Source organism: Schistocerca americana, chromosome 1, assembly GCF_021461395.2.
Source record: "Schistocerca americana isolate TAMUIC-IGC-003095 chromosome 1, iqSchAmer2.1, whole genome shotgun sequence".
NCBI classification, from domain to species: Eukaryota; Metazoa; Arthropoda; class Insecta; order Orthoptera; family Acrididae; genus Schistocerca; species Schistocerca americana.
The window spans coordinates 568,682,451-568,706,329 of NC_060119.1; the positions used below are offsets into that span (position 1 = coordinate 568,682,451).

Genomic DNA, 23,879 nt, shown 5'->3' on the forward strand with positions numbered 1-23,879 from the left:
TGTTTCAGGAAATTGTTAGTAATGAACGTACTGTGTCTGTAGCTTCCGATAATTTTTTAGGCAAAAGTTTAGATCTGTCTCTAATTCCAAAGAAATGACGATTTTTCACCAAAATGTGGGAGGACTTGGTAATAAAGTAAATGACATTACTGTTCTGTTAGAGGAACCACAAGGATTAAAAGATGCTGATGTATTATGTTTTAGTGAACATCATGTGAAAGATATTGAAAGGTTACAGCTAAGTGGTTGCTGTCAGGCAGCGCATTACTCTAGAATCATAATGGAAAAAGGTGGAGTGGTAATTTATGTAAAAAACAATATATCTTACAATGCATTAGATTTAAAGAGCCATTGTATAGAGCAACAAATTGAAGTATGTGGTGTTGAGATTACTGTAAATGACTTCACGGCTGTAGTGTTAGCACTGTATAGATCTCCCTCAGGGAATTTGAATGTATTTCTTAAGCACTTAGATTCTTTATTATCCATACTGTACTCAAAGTCCAAGAACTTGATAATTACTGGTGACTTTAATGTTGGCTCCCTAAATGAGAGCAATAGTAAAGCTGATTTAGTACATTTAATGGAGTCTTATAATCTGATGGCAATAGTAGATTTCCCAACTAGGATTACTGTTAACAGTAAAAGTCTGATAAATAATATATTTATAGATAAGTCTAAATGCAATGAGATCACTGTACATCCAATCCTTGGCCTTTCTGATCATGGTGGTCAATTGCTTAGGCTCAATTACATCAGTGTGTGCAACAGTTCCAAGCATTCTTGGAAATCTTTTAGGATAATAAATGAACAGGGCCTTAAAAAATTCAATGATAGCCTAAAAGAGATAGACTGGAGCCGAGTTTATAGGGAAACAGATGTAAACAAAAAGTACAATTCATTTTTAAATGAATTCATGTCTGTATTTGAGTCCATCTTTCCCAAAAAAGTAGTTAGAAATAGTCATATAGGCAATGCCAAGAAGTCTTGGATCACTACAGGGATAATAACATCTTGTAGAACAAAGAGGATGTTATACAGTTCTCTCAGGACTTGTAATGATCCAAAGAAATGACAACACTACAAACTTTACTGTAGCATTCTCAAGAAGGTTATAAATAAATCTAAAAGTATGTGCATAAAATCAGAAATTGAAAGCTCAGAAAATAAAATTAAAACCATATGGAATGTAATAAAGAGGGAAACTGGCAGGACAACAGGGAACATGTCTCAGGTAGAGATTAATACAGGGGACAGTATCATAAAGAAACCTGAGTTGGTTGCAGAAATATTTAATAACCACTTTTTGAGAGCAGCAGAGAAGACAGGCTGTAATGGTTCTATGGAAGAATCATTGTCCCTCCTACAGAAAGCTATTAGTAACAGAATCCCACAGATATCCTTACCTCCAGTTACTGTAAGCGAAGTCATAAGAGTAATTAGATCCTTAAAAAATAAAAATTCTGCTGGAGTGGACAATATTTCTAGTAAAATACTGAAACACTTTTATAAATTTGTTAGTCCCGTCTTATGCAACATATACAATGCATCCCTACAAGATGGGATTGTCCCTGACAGACTTAAGTTGGCTGTAGTGATTCCTCTCTTTAAAAAAGGGGATAAAAGCATTGTTACAAACTATCGCCCAATATCCCTATTAACTACCTTCTCGAAAATTCTAGAAAAACTCATGCACAGGAGGATTGTAGACCATCTCAACTTCCACAGTATCTTAAGCAAAAATCAGTTTGGTTTTCGTGCCGGTCTTTGTACTGAACAGGCAATATTCTCTTTCAGCAACCAAGTTTTGGAAGCCATTAACAAAAAAATGTCTCCAGTGGGTATTTTTTGTGATCTTACGAAAGCCTTTGACTGTGTAAACCACCAAATTCTTTGGAAAAAGGCAGAATACTATGGTTTAGGTGGTACTGCTGGCTTGTGGCTGCAATCATAGCTACAGGATCGGAAGCAGACTGTAATGCTAAATGGCTCTTCTGGAGAACCTGCCTCGTCTGAATGGGGCACGATAACGTGTGGTGTGCCTCAAGGCTCCGTTTTGGGCCCACTGCTTTTCCTCATCTTTATTAATGATCTTCCTCTTTGTTCTGAGACAAACAGCAAATTTACCCTGTTTGCCGATGATACCACAATTCTAATTGACGATTTGATTGATCATGATCTTGAAAAAACTACAAATACTGTTTTTAATGACATCTTAAATTGGTTCTCCTCAAATGGTCTCTCGCTCAATGCAGATAAAACTCATTATATGAGGTTCCATACATCACAAAGTAATCCCGATGAAATTAACATAAAATGTAGAGATCAACCAATACAGAAAGTTGAAGACACAAAATTCCTGGGTGCTTACATAGACAGTAAATGTAATTGGTCAGTTCACATTCTTCATCTATGTAAAAAACTTAGCTCGGCAACATTTGCATTACGGGTAATTTCTTCAGTGGCTGAAGTTGACACTATTAAGGTTGCCTACTTTGGCTACTTCCACTCATTGATCTCATATGCTATCATATTCTGGGGGAACCAACCACTTGCAAAAAAAGTTTTCACCATCCAAAAAAAAGCAATCAGAATAATGTGTGGGGTCCATCAAAGACACTCTTGCAGGCACTTGTTTCGGAAGATAGGTATCCTAACAACTGCCTCACAGTATATTTTTTCCTTGCTCACCTTTGTGTGCAAAAATTATTCCATCTACCAAGACAACAGTAAATTCCATGGTTATAACACCAGAAACAAAAACGATCTACATTTAGAAATGAAACGTCTCACCCTGGTACAAAAAGGAGTTTACTACTCCAGCATTAAGCTGTTCAATGCTCTACCACTACATATCAAATGTGTTCATACAGAACTGCCAAAATTTAAACAAGTTCTCAAAGATTACCTGACAGAGAAATCTTATTATACTGTGGATGAATACCTGAAAGAAAATGTATACCATCACTAAACGTATTATGTCTAGAAGTAGTTCAATTGATTTTATTGTGCATTTGGGCATTAGCACACTTTTTGTAACAACAGATTGGCTGTACATGTATTTACTCTTGTAGGCCTAATATCTGATTTAACTTTGTGCTCTTATCTTTAACCTTTATTTGAAACTCCTTTTTCTGTCACATGGTAGTTATGTTATCTAGCTGACATTGTATCTGTTACTGTATTTATAGTATGTCTTACTTAAACTATGTACAATTTGCCATTGAAATGCCCTTGTATTTATTGTAAGTTTAAATTGAAACCTGTACAATTTGACACGTTCCATATCCTTGTGATTGACTCACTAAATGGATCTACGGAACAAGAAATAAATAAATAAATAAATAAAGTGAAATTTGCAGAAAGGAAAAAGTGATATAAGTCTACGATGAATATCTGTAAATCTTTTTCCATTAAAGTGATAGGTGACTTGTACAGCGAAGTGTAGGCTTTGAAGTAGAATTTCAAGTATGAGTGAGTTAAGCATGTGCTGTGTGCCAAAGGAACAGCAACTGGTGCAAGGTGGACTGCATCAGAGTAAATTACAGTTATGTGGCAAACTTAGCGGTCTAATATCGTGGCTGTTTATACTATGTCCCTCCACAAGGCCATGGGTGAACCATTGTAATATCCTGGAGATACATCTTGAAGGCCTGAGGCAAACACAGGTGTGTGGCCTAATGTGCTTGTGCTGTCTACTTATTCATGCAAACTGAAATACCAACAATACTGTGTGTTCCTATGGTCAGTCCAAAACAATGCAACCTGATAGGAAAATGTTGTTAGTGACAGTGGAAAAATGTAACACCGAGTGTGCAGTGTTGATTGACATGAACTAATGAAAATTTATGAAGTAACACTGTTGTTGTTGTTGTGGTCTTCAGTCCTGAGACTGGTTTGATGCAGCTCTCCATGCTACTCTATCCTGTGCAAACTTCTTCATCTCCCAATACATACTGCAGCCTACATCCTTCAGAATCTGTTTAGTGTACTCATTTCTTGGTCTCCCTCTATGATTTTTACCCTCCACGCTACCCTCCAATACAAAATTGGTGATCCCTTGATGCCTCAGAACATGTCCTACCAATCGATCCCTACTTCTTGTCAAGTTGTGCCACAAACTCCTCTTCTCCCCAATCTTATTCAATACTTCCTCATTAGTTACGTGATCTACCCATCTAATCTTCAGCATTCTTCTGTAGCACCACATTTCAAAGGCTTCTATTCTCTTCTTGTCCAAACTATTTATCGTCCATGTCTCACTTCCATACAAATACTTTCAGAAACGACATCCTGACATTTAAATTTATACTCGATGTTAACAAATTTCTCTTCTTCAGAAACGCTTTCCTTGCCATTGCCAGTCTACATTTTATATCCTCTCTACTTCGACCATCATCAGTTACTTTGCTCCCAAAATAGCAAGACTCCTTTACTATTTTAAGTGTCTCATTTCCTAATCTACTTCCCTCAGCATCACCCGACTTAATTTGACTACATTCCATTATCCTCATTTTGCTTTTGTTGATGTTCATCTTATATCCTCCCTTGAAGACACTGTCCATTCCGTTCAGCTGCTCTTCCAAGTCCTTTGCTGTCTCTGACAAAATTATAATGTCATCGGCGAACCTCAAAGTTTTTATTTCTTCTCCATGGATTTTAATACCTACTCCTTTACTGCTTGCTCAGTATACGGATTGAATAAAATGGGGGACAGGCTACAACCCTGTCTTACTCCCTTCCCAACCACTGCTTCCCTTTCATGTCCCTCAACTCTTATGACTGCCATCTGGTTTCTGTACAAATTGTAAATAGCCTTTCGCTCCCTGTATTTTTACCCCTGCCACCTTTAGAATTTGAAAGAGCTTATTCCAGTCAACATTGCCATAAGCTTTCTCCAAGTCTACAAATGCTAGAATACACTGCAAGAAGTACTAAAAGACATTTTTATATAGGAAATACCCTCCAGTATGGGAAAAAAAACCAGAAGCAATAACCTTTGCGTAGTTTTAAGTATTTTGTAATTGTTGATTGTTTTTGTAAATTTTGTATTTCATTAGATTTTAAGTTTTAGGTTTCACTATGGGCAAACATGTGACGCTAATGAAGAAAGGTATAAAAAAATTCCTGACGCTCCCATACCTACCTTTAGTCAAGTAATAAAGGAATTATATCTAAATTTTATTCCCGGACCATGATCCTAATCCAGTGAAAGGTATAAAAAAATTCCTGACGCTCCCATACCTACCTTTAGTAAAGTAATAAAGGAATTATATCTAAATTTTATTCCCGGACCATGATCCTAATCCAGTGGTGTTCAAGGACATCAAATCGTACCTTGCAAATGTAAGAACTAACTTGAAACCTGTGTCAGTGTTTTATGGCTTCGTGATCGTATATGCAGAAATTTGTAATATCATGTGTTCAATGATATATCCAACTACTGTCTGCTGTCATCGACAAGTACTGAGGTTTTCACTTCCAGCAGACAGCGGAGGCATATGTGATGTAAAGTATGTACGGAACAAATGAGATAATAATTTTTAAATTACTTATGGTACAAGGAGTGATGATAAAAACAAATTTTTATTGACAATCGGCAATAATGTTAAGATATAATATCCCTGAACAGGTCAAAGGAATCTTAATTAAAATGAACATTTTCAATCTTCTTTTACTTGTTTTGTATTCTCGTATGAGCTGCACTGTCTGAATAATTGATGACAAAATTTGTACATTTTATTGAAATATACTTCAAGAAAATTTGAAATATTGTCTGTTTGAGTCAGAGACAGCAAAGCACTTGGAAGGGTAGTTCAATCGAATGGACAGTCTTGAAAGGAGGATATAGGATGAACATCAACAAAAGAGAAACAAGGAAAATAGAATGTAGTCACATTAAATCAGGTGATGCTGAGGAAATTAGATTAGAAAATAAGACACTTTAAGTAGTAGGTGAGTTTTGCTATTTGAGTTGTAAAATGACTGATGATGGCCAAAGCAGAGAGGATATAAAATTTAGACTGGCAGCGACAAGAAATCATTTCTGAACGAGAGAAATCTGTTAACATTGAATATAGATGTATGTTCTTTTCTGGAAGTATTAGTATGGAGTGTAGCAATGTGTGAAAGTGAAATGGGGATGATACAAAGTTTAGACAAAAAGAGAATAGAAGCTTTTGAAATGTGTTTGTACAGAAGAATGCTGAAGATTAGATACATATATCATATAACCAATGAGGAGGTACTGAATAGAATTGAGAAGAAAAGAAATTTGTTGCACAAAAAACTGACTAGAAGAAGGGATTGATTGATTGAACATAGTCTAAGACATCACCAATTGGAGGGAAGTGTGGTGGGGGTAAGAATCATTGAGAGAGACCAAGAGATGAATACAGTAAGTAGATTCAAAAGGATGTATGTTGGAGTAGTTACTTCAGAGATGAAGAAGCTTGCACAGGATAGGATAGCATGAAGAGCTGCATCAAACCAATCTCTTGAATGAAGACCTCAACAATGAGTTATTTAAAAACCTGTGTGCAAATATTAATCAGCAGTAGAATAGAAGAAAGCATAACTAAAAAGTCCAATTGTTGTTCATTAGAACAGCACATGCCATAAACTCATTATTATAACTACATCATAATATGCCACGGAAAATGAAAACTTCGAAAAGGTAATCTTTATTGGGTCCCGTTATCCCAGCCACACAACATGTGAAAATACAGCAAGGTGTGTTAAATCCAACTTTAAAGATAATTATAAAAAATGAATCTTTCCCATTAGGAAAGCAGTTCCTTTCTCTCTACACAAAATAATATAAATATTTCATGCTGCATGTAAAATGTGCCAGTAAAACTTAGTTGGATTGTTTCATTATTACTGGGATGTTCTAACGTTCCGATGACTTAAAGTATGAGTGTGGATCTGAGTTATATTGGCTTATTCCCCCAAATCACCTTCCACTTCTTTACGAGGTGACTTACTTGGAATTTGCAGCCACTCTTCTTTAGTGAATAGCCAGCTGCTGGAAACCCTCTTGACTTCTTCTCCGTCGAATAACACTAGGTACAGGAATTTTTAGACTCTTTCTACTTATGAAATAAATAGCCATACAAACTTTACTTTGCATCAACTGACAATGTATTTGACCTCCATACACAATAAAAACCTCACTTTCCACATAAATATGTAACTTCCTGTAAGTCTCTTGTACAGTCGGATGTTAGAAACAAATTGAATTACAGTTGAAAGAAAGTTGGCTTGGATTCCATGACCTTTCTTAACATGAATCATAGAATGAGTCTTGCCTCTAACAAGGTTGCGTCAAGAGTCTACAAGAGTACTTTTTCAACTGATCTTGTTTTAATAAAAATAGTCAATGACACAATAAGCACAGAGCTGCTTATAAACTCCATGGTTCTTCCTTACACACTCACTAAAACATTTATGGATTGCCCGACGAGAACTTGTCAGTACTGTCTGACCGCCGCATCTACTTTCTTCCCACAGCTGATTTTAAACCTGCACACACAAACATGTGACACGCAGTAGGTATGATTCTACCATCCCACACTCATATCCAGAATATCATGTGTTTGAGACAATCCCGCCCCCTCCAGATCGAACACGCAATATTTTATACATAATCATTATGCAAATAATATCACTCATAATAACATTTCTTATCTTAACAGTATACATTTCTTACATATGTTTATATACATATCTTTACTTTCCATAACAATTCTCTGTCCTCTCTTGAACAATCTTTCGCTTATTGTTTCTCCACTCTTTTCTTATTTTACTTTGTTGTTGAGACATGAGCATTTACTCATGGTTTTAGTCAGCTTTATTAGTATTTAGGAATTGTGAGGACTCTTTTTCTCTTCTTTATTCCCTTTTTTTCCAATCGTAAACTTCAGGTGTTTGTGACATATGGGTAATCTATTTTCTATTCTTATCTTTTGTACTGCCTTTATGCTAGCATGTACTATTTTCATTATTTGTAGCTTGGAAGAACTCTGGATGAAATAAAAGTGTTCTTTTGACACTCATTTACTTCCACGAAACATAATAATGCTAGTCGTTCATAGAATTCACACTTCCCAGAATAATCCCTATAAAATTTTTGAACTTTTGTCACAATACTGTCCCCTTCTCCTAGGATCAGCACCTATTCCTTGCTTGTGGGTTGACCTTGTGAGAGCACTTCCTCTTTCCTTCTGGTAGGTACGCCCCTTACAAAACAGCCCTATTTTTTAGCCCACAGATCGTTTTATCTCCACCTAGGTATGCCTGCCCTTTGTACTTAGTGAATGCTAGGTACGCCCCCTTATCCTTTCTGAGTAGGCCTCATGGTTCATTACCCTAGTATACATTTCTATGTATATCATAATTAAGTATCTTCTAGTAAAGATAGAAATCTACTTAAACTTTTCATTCATTCTTTAATATATCATTTACTCCCTAGAGTCCTCCTCTACTTATCGACTTCTATGTTTTCAATAGATACTATGTCTACATATACTATTTACGTCCCACTATCCTTCAGTTCATCAGAGTACTTATTACACTGTCATTTCTTAATGATCAACATGACTAATTCCTTTCATACTGTTTTCTCTCTTTGCTCCTGCCTCTTTCTTATTTATCCATTACTCATTACTACTTTATAGTTGTTCGTTATGTAGTATTTTTGTTCCATAAACTTATATGTTTTTGTCTCTCCTTGCCCATGAGTTCATTGTTCTTTGTCTATGTGCACCTCTTCTTATGTACATTCGATGTAGAACCATCATAGCTTCCTATATATAGGTGCATATTTCTATATGTACACACATTTTCCCCCTCACCTGGCAGCTCTCACATCGTGACAGGCTTTGTCTTACATAATTTAATGCTTGTGTAGAAGTGTATATCTGTGTATATGTTGATGTGCATTCGTGTAGTCTGTCTTTTCGGCCTTCTTATCTAAAGATAAGATTTAGATTTCTAGTAAACACGGAAATAAGGAAGGACTTCAACGATAGAAGTTTGTGAATATGAAAAGAGGGAAAAAATAGACAGGTCCTCAAATGACAAGTAATAAAAGAAAAAATAGATATGGATGCTAGGATCGAAGAAGAGAAAGAAGATAGCACCAAAGACAGGAAACCCTTCCCACCCCGCTTCCATAGGATCCCTACCCCCTCAGGTACTTGAGTGAGACGCCGAAGGTGGTTTGGTGTTAAATCGTCTCCTACAGAATGGACTTGTCCTACCTTCACCTTTTGAGGTCCCAGAAGGAAATCCTAGCAACCCTATGGAAATGGCAAATGATGAAAAATCAGGCACACTTGTTTGTGAGGGTTGTTTGAAAGGTATGATGTGTGTTCTGTGTTAATCATGATTTATCTATTCTTGCAAATCATACTTTTAGCTACAATACCTACCCCTTTCAAACTTTATACAAAACCCTCCCATCTATATCACATCTCATAAAAGGTTCAAAATACTCTGTAAAAAATAGAATATCTCACTACGGTATAACAGTTGTTCATCTAGTCACATCTTATTATATTTTCCAGAAATATAATACTCTATTTAGTTTATTTCGTCTAGATATCACTTTTCTTCTGTGATTCTCTTAAGTTGTTCTCTATTTTACAGTCATATCTGGTTTTCTAAGCAATAAGATTGCAGACTTGTTCTATATCTTAAAGGAATTCAGTGCAGGAAACTATTTGAAAAAAAAAAAAAACACCAAAAACAATTTGGGATCCGACGGTCGTTACTCAGCCCGTTAACTTAGAATGTTAACGTCCCCGGGGGTAGATGACAGAATAGTTTAAGATTTTAAAAGAATTCGGTGCAGAAAACTATTTTGGAAGAAACACCAAAGACAACTCGGGATCCGACAGTCATTACTCCGCCCATTAGCTCAGAATGTTAACGTCTGTGGGGGATATACAATTTTTCATCCTTTACATTGTATTTCATCCTACTTTTTTTTTCTCTCCTCTCTTGTGTTAATAGCCAATCGAAATATTTCCTCATGGTACCCCAAGTAATATTACAATATTTTGGGTCCCATAGATCTGATGTTAACTTCTTTTTAAATTTCTTTTGAAAGTCTCCCCAAGAGGAAAAATTTTCAGTATTTACTGTTCCTCATTCTGAGGCTTCCCGTAGAAGGTACCCCACAGCAAATTCGATTTTCTTGGTATCTTCCAAATTTTTTGGTAAAGCTTGGCTAAATCTTTTTAAGAAATGGGTCAGATATACCTCTCTGTCTGGTTTAAATTTAGGGAATTGTCTAGATAACCCTGAATTAGCTCCCCATTGCAAATCAGTCACCACTTCACTAGTTAATACAACATTAGGTGACGCTACCCTTTTTTCTACTTTATCTTGGATAAGCTTAATTTCTCTCAACAGGTCATCTACACCCTTCCTGGTATCATTGAGTTCGGAAGAAGGAATAGGCGATACACATTCGGATGTTATTCTCTCAGTAATCTTTCGATCTCTAATTTCTCCAAATTGTTCCTCCAAACTAATTACATTTATAATGTCAGAGTTTGCTACATTATCTACCCATCATAAGACACCTGTAATCTGCGACTGAATGACTGGCATTAATTCATTCTGCTTACCTATACTCTCTTTCAAAGTATTCTTGCCTCTAACAAGGTTGCGTCAAGAGTCTACAAGAGTACTTTTTCAACTGATCTTGTTTTAATAACAATAGTCAATGACACAATAAGCACAGAGCTGCATATAAACTCCAGGGTTCTTCCTTACACACTCACTAACACATCTATGGACCGCCGCATCTACTTTCTTCCCACAACTGATTTTAAACCTGCACACACAAACATGTGACACGCAGTAGGTAGGATTCTACCATCCCACACTACAACGTACCAGTGATTTGTGAGTAGCACAGGTACTCTCAGGCTTGCTCAGTTGTACATGAGCTGAAATACATTTGGAATGAAATGGCACCCAATATTCCCCCCCACCCCCTCCCCCATTGGTCTGTATGGCCACTAGGTACTACAAATGCCAATCCTGCAAATGTGCTCATGTGATTAGTCTATCAGAAAATTAGTAGTCTAAAATGACAAAACAGAAGTAATGGAACACAAATTGTTTGACAGAATGTTCTATTATGGAATGTGAAGAAAGCCTGTTTAAAAAATATCGGTCTGTGTTAATATTAAAAATATTATTTGGTGTGCATAAATACTGATCTGCATGGAAAAAATACTGGAAATGAGGCACTTCTTATAGAAACTGCTTCCCCACATTGCTTCTAAAATTTGAATGGCACTGGGGACTATCAAATCATGACAGGAACACACCAAATGCTGAGCTGCAGCTTCAGAAGGCAACGGAATTTGTGTTATCCATCACACTACGTACCTATAATTCATTGCAGTATGCTTCGTGTGCCTCAAAGTACACTTCTACAAGATGTTTCACATAAGAATGCCATGTTCTCCAGTTGCCTGTAACTACTGGAGTGCCATCTCGTAACAGGTGGAGAAATAAATCAATGAAATGAAGTTGTTGAAAAGTATATCTCGTTATAAATGCAAATTGTCTGTAATTGTTTTGCTGTGATGTGAAGATCTCACACGTAAATTTACAGGGGCAAGTGATGTGTGCATCATAGCTGCAACTGTAAGACAAACCAGTTTTAAAATCTTCAGTCACCTGTGATCAGTTAGCAGTGGTGGCAGATGTGCAAGATGATGATTCATCCAAGAAATCAGACAAGAAAACCAAACAGTGTGTAAAAATAGTTGATCTCAAAATGAGCATACTTTAAGAAAACAAAAGACTATCCCAAAGTCATATAATGACACCACCATGATTCTGTTTGACAAATGAGGTAACAACTTACAGAAGTTGAAATCTGCCAGAGAAAACCAAGTTTCTTTACCTCTTATCTAGTCATTACAGGTTCTTGAGTGAAACACAGGAAAAAGGTCTGGGAAAGGTAAAAGCCTCACTGCCAGGATGGCCCTTTTACTGCACTGCAACTAACATACTTTGCACTTCCTGCTTACCTTATGTTAAGAAGTTATATCCACTGCCAGGATGACTTTACTGGAGATAGGATCAAATGCAGGGTGGCTCTATTTGCAAACCCTTCTGGTTACAGTGTTTAATCATTTGATGTCTCCAGGCATAAAGTAGTTCATTTGGTCATCATGTTCTATCAATCCCATCAAGAAAGTGAACATTCAGGGATATGGAACAAGTCAAAGTGTATGTTAACAAAAGACAAGAAAATCATAGAAAAGACTTACTATGTTTTAGTGCCTGCTCAACACTGGTAGAAATATTCACTTAGCACTGCTGCATGATCATATTCTACTACAAAGCGAGGCCATATAAACATTTGAAGAGAGTAAGAAGAGCTTTTGGTGTGTGTTTCTGAATTTAATCGTACATTCCACTAGGTCAACACCATTATGGGAAACCATCTGGAGAATTTATGGTAAACATATGTAGTAGACTAACTGTACTGAAACAGGGGTGTCACCAAATTATGGAAATATTTTGCAGAAAACTGTGGAACACCAATTAAATCTGTAACTGTTTGCCAACATCAGGAAACTGGATTCAGCACTACCTGAGGTGGCACTTTGTCATGTCCGACTCCAGCATACTATTTTGTGGCAACCAGAAAGGAATCAAAGGAAATTTTCCAAGCAGTTCGTTACAAAATATGGCAGATAGAACAATTTCCAATCTAGAGGAGATAGAATAGCTTTGAACTTTGCTTGTTCACAGTTCACTACCTTAGATTTCTTTTTTACAAAATATTACGAGATAGAGAGATTTTTTTGTGTTCAGGAAGCAGGGCTTATTTTCATCTGAGTTCTGTTCATATATGTCAGTGAAGACTTTTGAATTTGGTTCTATAATCTAAACTTATCTTTGTTTCTGTGAGAAGTTTCAATAGCACACTATGTTCTTATTTTTCAGAAGTGAATACTCTGAAGAAAAATTACCAACACATCCTCAACTTGAGTTAATTGCTAATTCTGAACAAATACTGAGTGTGTATACAAGCAGAAGGCTATTAACATTTAAGAAAGTAGCAGAGAAAGTAGTAAGTACAGTTACACATTTATTCTAAGTATAGATTAATATTTCGAAAGATAAGTATTGATACTCATGTAAAGTTTAATTGTGTCACATTTATATTGTACTCTGAGCTGTGCAAATCTGAAACCCATCTGTGACATAATTGCTATGTGTGTTGTGAAACACTTCTTTTTTTGTCTCTTCCTTTTACTGCATCTTTATTGTTCACTTTGCCCTAATCTTCCCTGGACTGAAGTTGGCACAGTTCTTTCCAGTGTCTTTGACCATAACAGTCAATCTCTTTGATCCTTTCTCCTTTATCTCATATTGTCCTCATAACAGTTTGGTTTCTCTAAACCTGGAATCTGAGTTACCTTCCCCTGCTTTCCAATCTCCCTCAACCTATCTCCCTTCATCCCCCAGGAAGGAACTAAAGCTTAAAAAGTTATGCATATGCAACTATTAGGAGCACTGAGAATTTTGCCCCCGAAATTAATTTCTTTGTAATTTTAAATGTATTAATAATGGCAGTAACTTCTCATGATAAAGAAGTCCTCTATCAAAAAGAGCGTTCAGAAAAGTCTGTTCAATTCAGAACATGTTCCTCTAAGGCTTATAGTGAGTGCTATTGGTTCGCTCTTCAATTTGATCGCCAAGTTATGGACAACATTATTATGACCATATGTGGGCCAATGAGATTCATATATCAAGAATTTAGCACACTTTATCAGTAAATTAAATGGCATAGTGATTCAGCCGGAGGACATATTAGTTAGTTTTGATGTGGTATTGCTATTCGCTATGGTTCCACTCAATGAAGTGTTGAATCGGATTTTTCCTCCAAATGTTGCAGAACTGTTTAAATATTGCCTCACAAGTATATTTATAAATGGAATGATGAGTTCTATGAACAGACAGACAGTGTCGCTATGGGAGCCCCTTAAGCCCGATTATAGCGAACTTTTTTATGGAAAAAATTTGGGAACAGGCACTGGAAACTGCAAACAAGAAACCAAATATTTGGTTTTGGTATGTGGATGATACGCTTTGTTGTGTGGTAGCATGGCAGGCAGGAACTGGATTGTTTTCACAAACATCTCAATGGGATCAATCGGAAGATTTAGTTCACCATGGAAGAGGAGGCAGGCAGAAGAATGAATTTTCTTGATGTGCTAGTTTTCAGGAACAAAGATGGTGGCTTGAGCCACATGGTTTACCGAAAACCCACGCACATAGACCTTTACCTACACTGGGATTCGAACCACCATTCACAACAAAAGAGAGGCATCATGAAAATGTTGGCCGATAGAGCAAGGAAAATCTGCAAACCACAACTGCTTCACACAGAATTACAACACCCCATCAATGCATTGCACAAGAATGTTATTTGTTTGCTGACGTGTGTACAGGATATGCGTATGGGAAGGCGGTGGGCGTTATGGAATGAATAGGATAATTTTCAGACAAAGGCTATTTATTGGCAAAATAATGTTCAAAAGGGGTCACATAGCCATGCCTAGGAAGGCGAGGGTGAGCCGGAGCGTAGAGTTTGGCGTAACGTAGTTCGCGAAGCTAACGGAAGTTGGCATCGGCCAATCGGGCCAGTCTGAGCAGCATGCCAGCTGTGTTAACCAAGTCCCCGGTGCCGCAGTGCTTTCCTCTCCCGCAACTATCCTACAGACCTTGTCCACAAACAGATCTCCCGAGCAATACATTCCTCCCCATCCAACAACAATGTTCCTACCCCCAGACCACAAAGAAGCATCCACCTTGTCACCCAATATTATCCTGGCCTCGAATACATCAACAAATTACTCCGCCAGGGATATGAATTTCTCAAGTCAAGCCCTGAAATGAGATCATCCCTTGACAAAATTCTCCCTACACCACCCAGAGTTGCCTTTCGTCGCCCCCCTAACCTCTGTTACATCCTTGTCAAACCCTACAATATTCCCAGACTACCTTCTCTACCCAGAGGTTCCTACCCCTGTAACCGACCCCACTGCAAAACCTGCCCCATGCATCCCCCCACAATCACCTGCTCCAGCCCCGCTACTGGTAAAACATACACAATTCAAGGCAGGGTCACATGTGAAACAACACATGTCATTTATCAGCTGACATGCCTGCACTGCACAGCGTTTTACATCGGTATGACAACAACTAAACTGGCTGAGCGCATGAACGGACACAGACGAACTGTCCGCCTAGGAGATGTCCAATATCCACTAGCAGAGCTTGCCCTCCAGCATAATTCTACGGACCTAGGAACCTGCTACACCGTACGTGCCATTTGGCTTCTCCCACCCAACACCAGTCCCTCGGAACTGCGGAGATGGGAACTTGCACTCCAACACATCCTTTCATCCCGCCATCTCCCTGGACTGAACCTACGTTAACCAACCTCACTCCCACTTACTCTTCAGTCTTCTCCTCTTTCCCTTTCCTCTTTAGCCATTCACGCATCTTTTCATCCTACATAGTTGTGTTTATCTTTATACTATATACCTCTTTACTTCTATATGCATCGTCTTTGGTTTGAAGCTGGCACAGTACCTACAGTAGAATATCTTTGGCTTCTCTTTGGCTTCCCTCTGACAACCATGCCTCCATCCTTGCATCCTTGCTACCCTCCCTGTTTACCTTTCCCTGTTGCTTCATAACCTGGGTTGTGAGTAACTGAATCCACTTTCCCTTCTTCCCTTTCTTTCCCTTCTCTCCTCCCTGACGAAGGAACAAAGTTCCGAAAGCTAGGAACGTAAATTTTCTGTTCTGTTTTGTGTATCTATCGGCTGTACTGAGCTGAGGTAAGTACTGGCCAGCCCCTCTATCTCTTTGTTAGTATTTGTTTCACATCTTTATATGAGATTTTCCATTAATCATTGGGTATTTACTGAGTCTAATTTAAGACTTTGATCTTCTGATTGAGAATTCATCAAGCCTGATTGTATACTCTGCACTTTAATTAGACTTACTAACTCAGACCAGTCAGGCCCTCCTTTGGTACTTTTCATAGCCATGGCTGGTTCTGAAGTTTCTCCTTCTTCTTGTATACTATCCATGCTTCTATTGGCTTTAGCTCTTGTGAGTGTTTAATACTAATTTCAATTATACCAATTACACAGTAAAAGTTCAGCCCACAGTATTTTGTAACACTTCTTATTAGAGTAATAAAGTTTTTATTTCACGCTCACCCGGTGTAGAATTCTCACTGTGTAGGTAGGCAGATGTGGCGGCAGGTCAGCACCAGTGAACAGAAGCTGGTGCAGGCGGCGGTCGGTGTAGGTTGGTTACCGCATCTGCGTCCCCGCGATGTGTGTGTGAGCTGTATCCTCCCCGCACTGGATCTTCTTGGTCAAATCTTTCTAGGTGTATCTCTTCTTAGTCTAATACATCGAAATCTTCTCTCTGGTTTTCAATGTTGTGACTTTCTTACGTCTTCTCCTTTTTTACATATACAAATTTTGTCCATCTGATACTTTGAGCTTAATTCAATTTCTTGGAATGATTCTTTTGTCTCACTATGCTCGGTTGCTATGGTCACATGTGATATCTGCTATGGCAACATGTGATATCTTCTTATCTTGTTTTCGTCTCAAAATTCCTGTTTTCTTCTGTCCTTTCACACTGGTCACCGCACTCTAACGATTTGGACGGCTAAGAGTGTGTGAATACTTTTCAACAACTATCGGTATATTTGAGCTTCATAAAGAACAAAATTCACACTTTGCATATAAACATTTGACTTCTTGTAAGTCACTCATATCGCCTCACATTAGAAACAGATTTAAATACATTGTAGAAAAGAGTTAGCTTAACAACCACACCTCTATTACAAACAAATCGTAAAATACGTCTTGCCTCCAGCAAGTCCAAGATACGAGTTTTTTTCTGAATTCCGGATCTCAAATGTTTGTGTTATTTATAACAATGGTCATTGATACAACTGACACGGAATAACCCAGAAGTTCCATAGTTCTTCCTTGCTCTTTCACCACGACTTCCATGGATCGACTGACAAGTAATTGTTGGTGCCGTTTGACCGCCGTGTCTATAGTCTTCTCACGTCAAACTTCAAACCTGCACACACAAACATGCGACGCGCAGTAGGTAGGATTCTGTCATCCAACTCTCACATCTAAAATATCATGTGTTCGAGACGGTAGAAGGCCAAGTGGTTCTAGAATTTACGTCGAAATTCTCGAAACACTACAAGACATTCACCATTTATATTGAAACTGTCATAATCTATTAGTACTGTTGCTTCCTTAAGCTTCACTTAGTCACAAAGGTAATCTGTGTCTTATTATTTCTCAACTGTCACTTGAATTCTTTCTCACATTTAAATTCTCATTTCTTCATTTAAAAGCTGAAGTATTGTTAGTCTAGCCTTGGAAAATTATCTTTAATAACACTTTTACTCAGTAGCATAATTTCAGTAATTCAGAGGTATTATTATCTCGTACCAGTTCTTGAGATACATACACTAAATGACACTTCATCTTAGAAAAACTTCACTCGATCTCAAAGGACTTTTTCTTTAAATTCAGATAGAATTTAAAGTCTTCAAAATCACTTTTTGAATGTTTATGAGCTTTACACTCTGATAATATAGCTTCATCTCAAACACCAACAAAATTCATTGATAGCTTCCAACAAATCACAGCCAAAGCAGAATGTGAACTGAAGACCTGCTTTAATTTTTTACCGTTGAAAGTACATTTTTTTCATTTGTTATCATTATTAATGCTGGGTCTGGAGAGTTGCTTCAGGATGTCTTCTTTGGAAAATGACCATCAATTCGATGCCACTGTAGCCCAGTGATGATGGCAGTATCTTGACTGAAACATTGTGCCTTTCACCACTGCCACACCCCACACTCATAACATGAAATATAAGAAATGATGCACATTTTTACTATATCATATAGTCATACAATATGCACGAGATTTTTTCTCTTTATTCACATTAAAAAACTTGTGTCTACTTATTGTTCATGTACCACATGGCATAGGATTATCAGTGGTACAACCTAAAAACCAGTGTATCATCATGAAAGCTTAGTCTCCTCCATGAGAAAAAGAATCGGTTTGATTATGCAATGCTATACTTCAGTCTAATACTGCTCTCCTCGTAAAATGTTTTGGTCTAAAAGATTTTCTATAACAGAACTACCATTTAGCCCATTTTCTAACTTGTGCCATTCTAAGTATGAAGTTTTGTAATCAGCACTGCGTTAATATACTCATTTTTTCTTTAACTTTTTCCAGCCTCTTGATAATCACCAGCTGCAGCCTAGAGTCAAATCAGACTTAGAGGTGTCCGTGCATCCCAAAAACTATCGGCAAACAAAATAGTACAATACTTGCTTTTCTTTACTCCAAACAAGCCAGTCCCTTTTTGAAATTTTCCCATTCTTTAAGATGCGCTAAACACATTTGAGTCACCTGAACATCTGAATGGTTAACATGGTTGATTCCCGTGCAAAGGACATGGGTTCAGTTTCCAGTATTTCCAGGAATTGTTCCTTGGAGTGAGGACTGGAATGGGGAGCAATCAGCCAAATAATGTCAGTTGAGGAGCTATGTCAGTGAGTAGTGGCAGCACCAGGTCATGAAAATTGACAGTGGCCAGGAGAGCAGTGTGCTCACCCCACACCACTCCTCCATACCACAAACAATGATGTCACTGGTGGAGGATGACTCAGTGGTTGGTTAGCACAAATGTGTCCAGTAGAGTCTGTGGATGAAGGGAGACAGAGACTAAAGAAACAGATTTGAAGGGATATTTGATTACATTTCGGTCCTGTGGCAGTCTTTTTGGTGTTTGCTCAGGCCCTCACCTCACCTAACAACGTTTCCACCTATAAACTGCTGAAATGCTTTTTTCTCTCTCCACAGACCGTTACCTAAATCTTAAAGCTTTTCATTTCCAGTCAGTCTAGCCATTAAAACATGTTCAGTTCCTTGAATGATTTTGTCAGTCACTGTCAGTTGCTGTAATACTATTACTTTCACTTTTTTTTTCCATGCACTCCTCCTTGACTCAAATGTCACCCATACTGACATCTCTCTTTTGATCAATGTGGTCCCATCTCTGCGCTGCCGATGCTGCAGTTGCTTCCAAACAATGTTTTCCTTGCATATCAACATACTCAAAATTTTGAAAAATGGCACTAATTTTTGCACAAAGCATTGTACTTAAGTATCTACACCACAGCAACCTTAATCAGTTATAAGTAGAACTGTGTAACTAATGATGTACTTTGACTCAGAGGATCATAATCCTGTTCACTATCAATTAAGGAAGCCTCGATGTCTTCTCCCCATCATTCTGATTCCCCCGACACTGCTTTTTTAGTGAGGGGCACAAAGGGCAAGATCTGTCCCGTCTTTACAGCATTGTCTTTTTCAGCCTTACACTTTTATTTTCCATAACCTGATGAAGCCTTGTAAAACTTTTTTCCAATTTAGTCATTCATTTCTATTTAACAAAACTCCTAAAACTGTGTGATGCACTGACAAAAAAATAATTTCTTACAAATCTCAAAATAACGGAGCATGCAGCAGGCTATTCAGCTTGACTTACTTCTGAGCACTACTTATGAGCAATGACAAGCCATAATACAAAATAAAATACAACGAAACAAACTTTTGCATGTCCACACACTCAAGAATTTGGCAGATTCATTGCTGTATCTCAGCTTGCCGAAACTTGGTTTCAATCGCTGGACCTGTACAGCAGCTTATAGTAGAGGCTGACTGATTGTAGCTCAGCTGACCAGTCACCTTCTCAATTAAACAAAAATGAAGGTATAAACTATATTAAAGTGACCAAAACAGACATTTTTTGTCTACAGTGTCATCCTAATTCTCTATAAGGGGAAATCATTTGGAAATGATGAAAAGAAGAAAGTATAAAATGTAGAATTGTTGATTACAATTAATTAAACTTTTTATGGTTTCACACTTTTATGTGCAGGGTAAATTAAAAGCCATCCAATGCAAAAATTGTTTTAAGGCACTTAATTCTTTTACTGGTGAATGAGCTTTAAATACTTATTATTATATAAAACTAGTAAAAAAAAAGTTGTAAACTAATCAAAATTAATGCCACAGCTCAGTCAGTATGCAAAACCAGAACTTGGCGAGAGGCATGAAGTTCAAAATTTGTATGTTCAAAGTCATACATATTACATAGCATTACATTTTCTAGATGGATGGAAATAAGAATATATGTTAGTGAAAACATTGTCTTTACTTTGATCAACAATTTTTTCTTCTGCTCCCATTAAAATCTGTTATCAGCTGATTTAAATTAAAATATGCTCACAAATATTACAACACTTGCACTTACACAACAACAATATTTCTTGCTCCACAGTGTCTGATGCATTGGTTGTACCTTACAAGCAAATCCATAATATTTTGGATTAATTTAAAAAATACCCACACAAAATCACACACGCACAGTCCTTCAGCTAACACCTTGTATAACTCTGTCCTCAGACGTCCATATGGTTGTTGGTTCAACTTCAGAAGCAGATGATTCGATAACACACTAGCAACTGTTATACTAACGTTGACTCACATACAGACAGGTGTGTCTCTTCTCATTAGCATAACTGTTGCTAGTATTTTCTTGAATCATTTGTTTCTAAGGTAGGTTGACAGCCATATTAAAAGATACACTATGTGATCAAAAGTATCCGGACACCAGGCTGCAAATGACTTACAAGTTCATGGTGCCCTCTGTACTGGTTGTTACCTATCTCATTTCTTCACAACTGAACAATTGTGGAATCTTTTGCGGTATATTGTGGTAGGACCACACTCTCACCATGTGTCTTTGAATGAGAATAATACAAGTAGTTCCAGCACAATTTCAGCAAGACTTATTTATTAGTAGCTGCTGAAAGATTACACACTGCAGATCTCGTTTGTCTAGGGGTTTTCAAAGTTTTGTCTGCAAAATAATTACTCCAACAAGCATGGCCTGGGTTTTCTTCTTGTTTGAAATAAACACTACCGGATCCGAAATACTTTCAGCTAAAAATTATATTTATTCGTACTTTTTATTTAGTAACTACAACATTTTCACTATGAACATTGATATGCTAAATGCATTATACTGTACTAGTCACATAAACACGTCCATCTCCCTCCAAAACCGACAAAGAAGTGACGGGCAAGCCAACATGTGCCCGGAAGTTGCAGACATTCCTGCATTCTAGATTCTTTGGTCTACTGATCTTAATAAAATCCAAAGATACATATAAATAAATACATATAAATATACAACATTTAACATCTCAAACGAATCCATTATTTATCATAAAAGAAAATATTCATAATTAAATAAATTAAACACATTTTCTGGCAACATAATGAAGTTACCTTAACTCTTTACTGTGGGCATCGCACTTTTCGCATGACATAAACTTTATCTCCAACAGTTAATTACATTACAATAGCCCACCAGGACTTACAAGTGTACCGTGGTCCACTTGTCAGTCCGATATAGAAACTGCATCATTGTCTTGGCTTGTATACAACTTTTCTTTTTCACAACTGTAGTAAACTGTTTATTCCTTCATCGACCATTGACTTGCTCCTTTGTCTCACAACATAAATTACATAAATACATATATAGATTTGTTGCCCAGAAATTTACTATAAAATAATACTAACGTTAAAACATTTCCTCATATTAGAATAAAAATAGCACTAACTCCTATATCATCAGTGAGGTTGCAAAAGTATTTCAATTCAACAACACTATTCTCTCATGAGCCTTATAGATTATGTGACATCAAAATTAAGAGGCAAAATAAGCCAACATAAAGTATCTGTGTTGTGTTATCAACACAGCTGAATAAAAACAGTTATCATGGTGAGCATGATGTAAAACAAAAGCACACTTGCATATACAAGAAAATATTGTCTATTAACTATAGAACAATTTTTTATAAGCATTATAGTCTATTTAAGTGAATGAACAAGATTTCAAAAATTATGAGATTTGCTATTCTCAAACTGTGGGGGCAGGTGACATGTCTTGTCTTCTAGCATCATCAGTAACATAAAATCCCTCATTTATCAAGTTTACATATTTTGCAATTCATTAAATACTGTACAATTACTTAAACAAGCACATAGGAATCATGAAATCTAATCTTATAATAGAATTAAGTGACAATAAGTCCAGATACAACATCATTTTGCATGAGATACATTACATGGCGTAGTATGGTGACTGCAATTTGTTCCTGTGACTTTATCTCACAGCATTTTGATTTTTTTTTCTTTCTTCCAGTAAAAAAAATTCTTTCCAGATAAAGGCATGTTTGTAGGCTCAATTTGTTCTTTTCTCAATATACGGCTTCAAAGAAACAACATTCCTAAGGCCAAACAGCTTTCTCGACTTGGGATATACTAATCGGTACACATTTGGGTGGGGGTTCTCAATAATCTCAAATGGCCCAATGAAAATATCAAAGAACTTCTTGAGTTCTGCTGTTAGTAACTTCGATCGTTCGTGGGATTTCACTAAGACATGGTCGCTTACTCTGAATGTGGTAGCCTTTATTTTCGTATCATGTTTTTTTTTTCCCAGCTTCACCTAGTTTCTTCATGGTTTTCTTGATAATCTTTTCACGTTCTTTCATTGATATTAAGCTACATTGTGGAAAGTCTATTAATTCAGAAATAAGATTCGCTGGTCTGAGATGAAACAAAATTTCATATGGTGAAAACCCAGTAGAGCTATGCTGCAAGCTGTTCGTGATATCCTCGAAGTTGTTTACATGGTCGGACCAACTAGGGTGTTTATGACTACAATACATCCTACAAAGTCTCCCTATTTCTCTCATGTACCCATCTGCTGGGTTTGAAGATGGGTTGTACACGGATATCAAGATGTGTTTTGTGTTAGTTTTTTCCATGAATGCTTTCCAGTTTTTTGAAACAAATTGTGAACCATTGTCAGATAGTATAGCTTTAGGTTTACCTACACTCTTGAAGTAATCGCTCTCAATCCTTGTAATGATCTTTTTACTTGTAGCTTTTCGAATAGGATAAAGTTTAATTAGTTTGGAAAATACACCAACCATGACGAATATAGAACAATGGCCACCTTTTCTTTTAGGTAAAGGACCATAAAAGTCTACAGCTACTAAATCTAATGGCTTATCTGGAATAATGTTCTGCATTTCTCCCTGACATGTTCTGTTGCTTACTTTTACTCTTTGACATTTGTCGCATGTTGATATTTTGTTCCTCAGCTTCTGTACCATGTTGTAAAAGTAGATATTTTCTTGTAACTTTTTTACACATTTCTGTATTCCACAGTGACCATAACTCTCATGGGTGTACTTTATTAACTTGTCCGCCTCACACTCTGGCCAACACAGCTTCCAATTGTCAGAGTCCAAATCTGTTCTTCTAAAGAGTATTCCCTTAAAGACCATATAGTATTTGTCAAGTTTATCATACCCTCTTTTGCCTAAACAGTCCTTAACCAATTTCCAATTCGGATCGTTATTTTGTCTCCTCCTGATGCTATTGCAAAGTGTCCTTATGAGCTTTTCATCTTGGAATCCCTTCATGTATCTTATTTTAAATTCCTTTTCTTCCTCTTGATCAAACATTTCCTGATCTCCTCCTACTGGTAATCTGGATAAAGCATCAGCTACTACATTTTCTGAACCCTTAATATACACAATTTCATAGTCAAACTGTTGCATGAACATTGCACACTTGGTTAATCTACTGTGATATAGTCTACACTCCTGC

At 37.0% G+C, this 23,879-nt stretch overlaps 1 protein-coding gene across 2 annotated transcripts in view; it reads left to right on the plus strand.

Moving 5' to 3' along the window:
• The window catches only part of LOC124606560 (tRNA (guanine(10)-N2)-methyltransferase homolog), a 196,526-nt gene that overhangs the window by 160,657 nt on the left and 11,990 nt on the right, over window positions 1–23,879 (plus strand). For both annotated transcript variants that reach the window (XM_047138554.1, XM_047138547.1), the window contains one exon: window positions 12,985–13,111. In XM_047138554.1, the coding sequence (XP_046994510.1) occupies window positions 12,985–13,111 (127 nt within the window). The remainder of the gene's footprint in view (window positions 1–12,984; window positions 13,112–23,879) is intronic.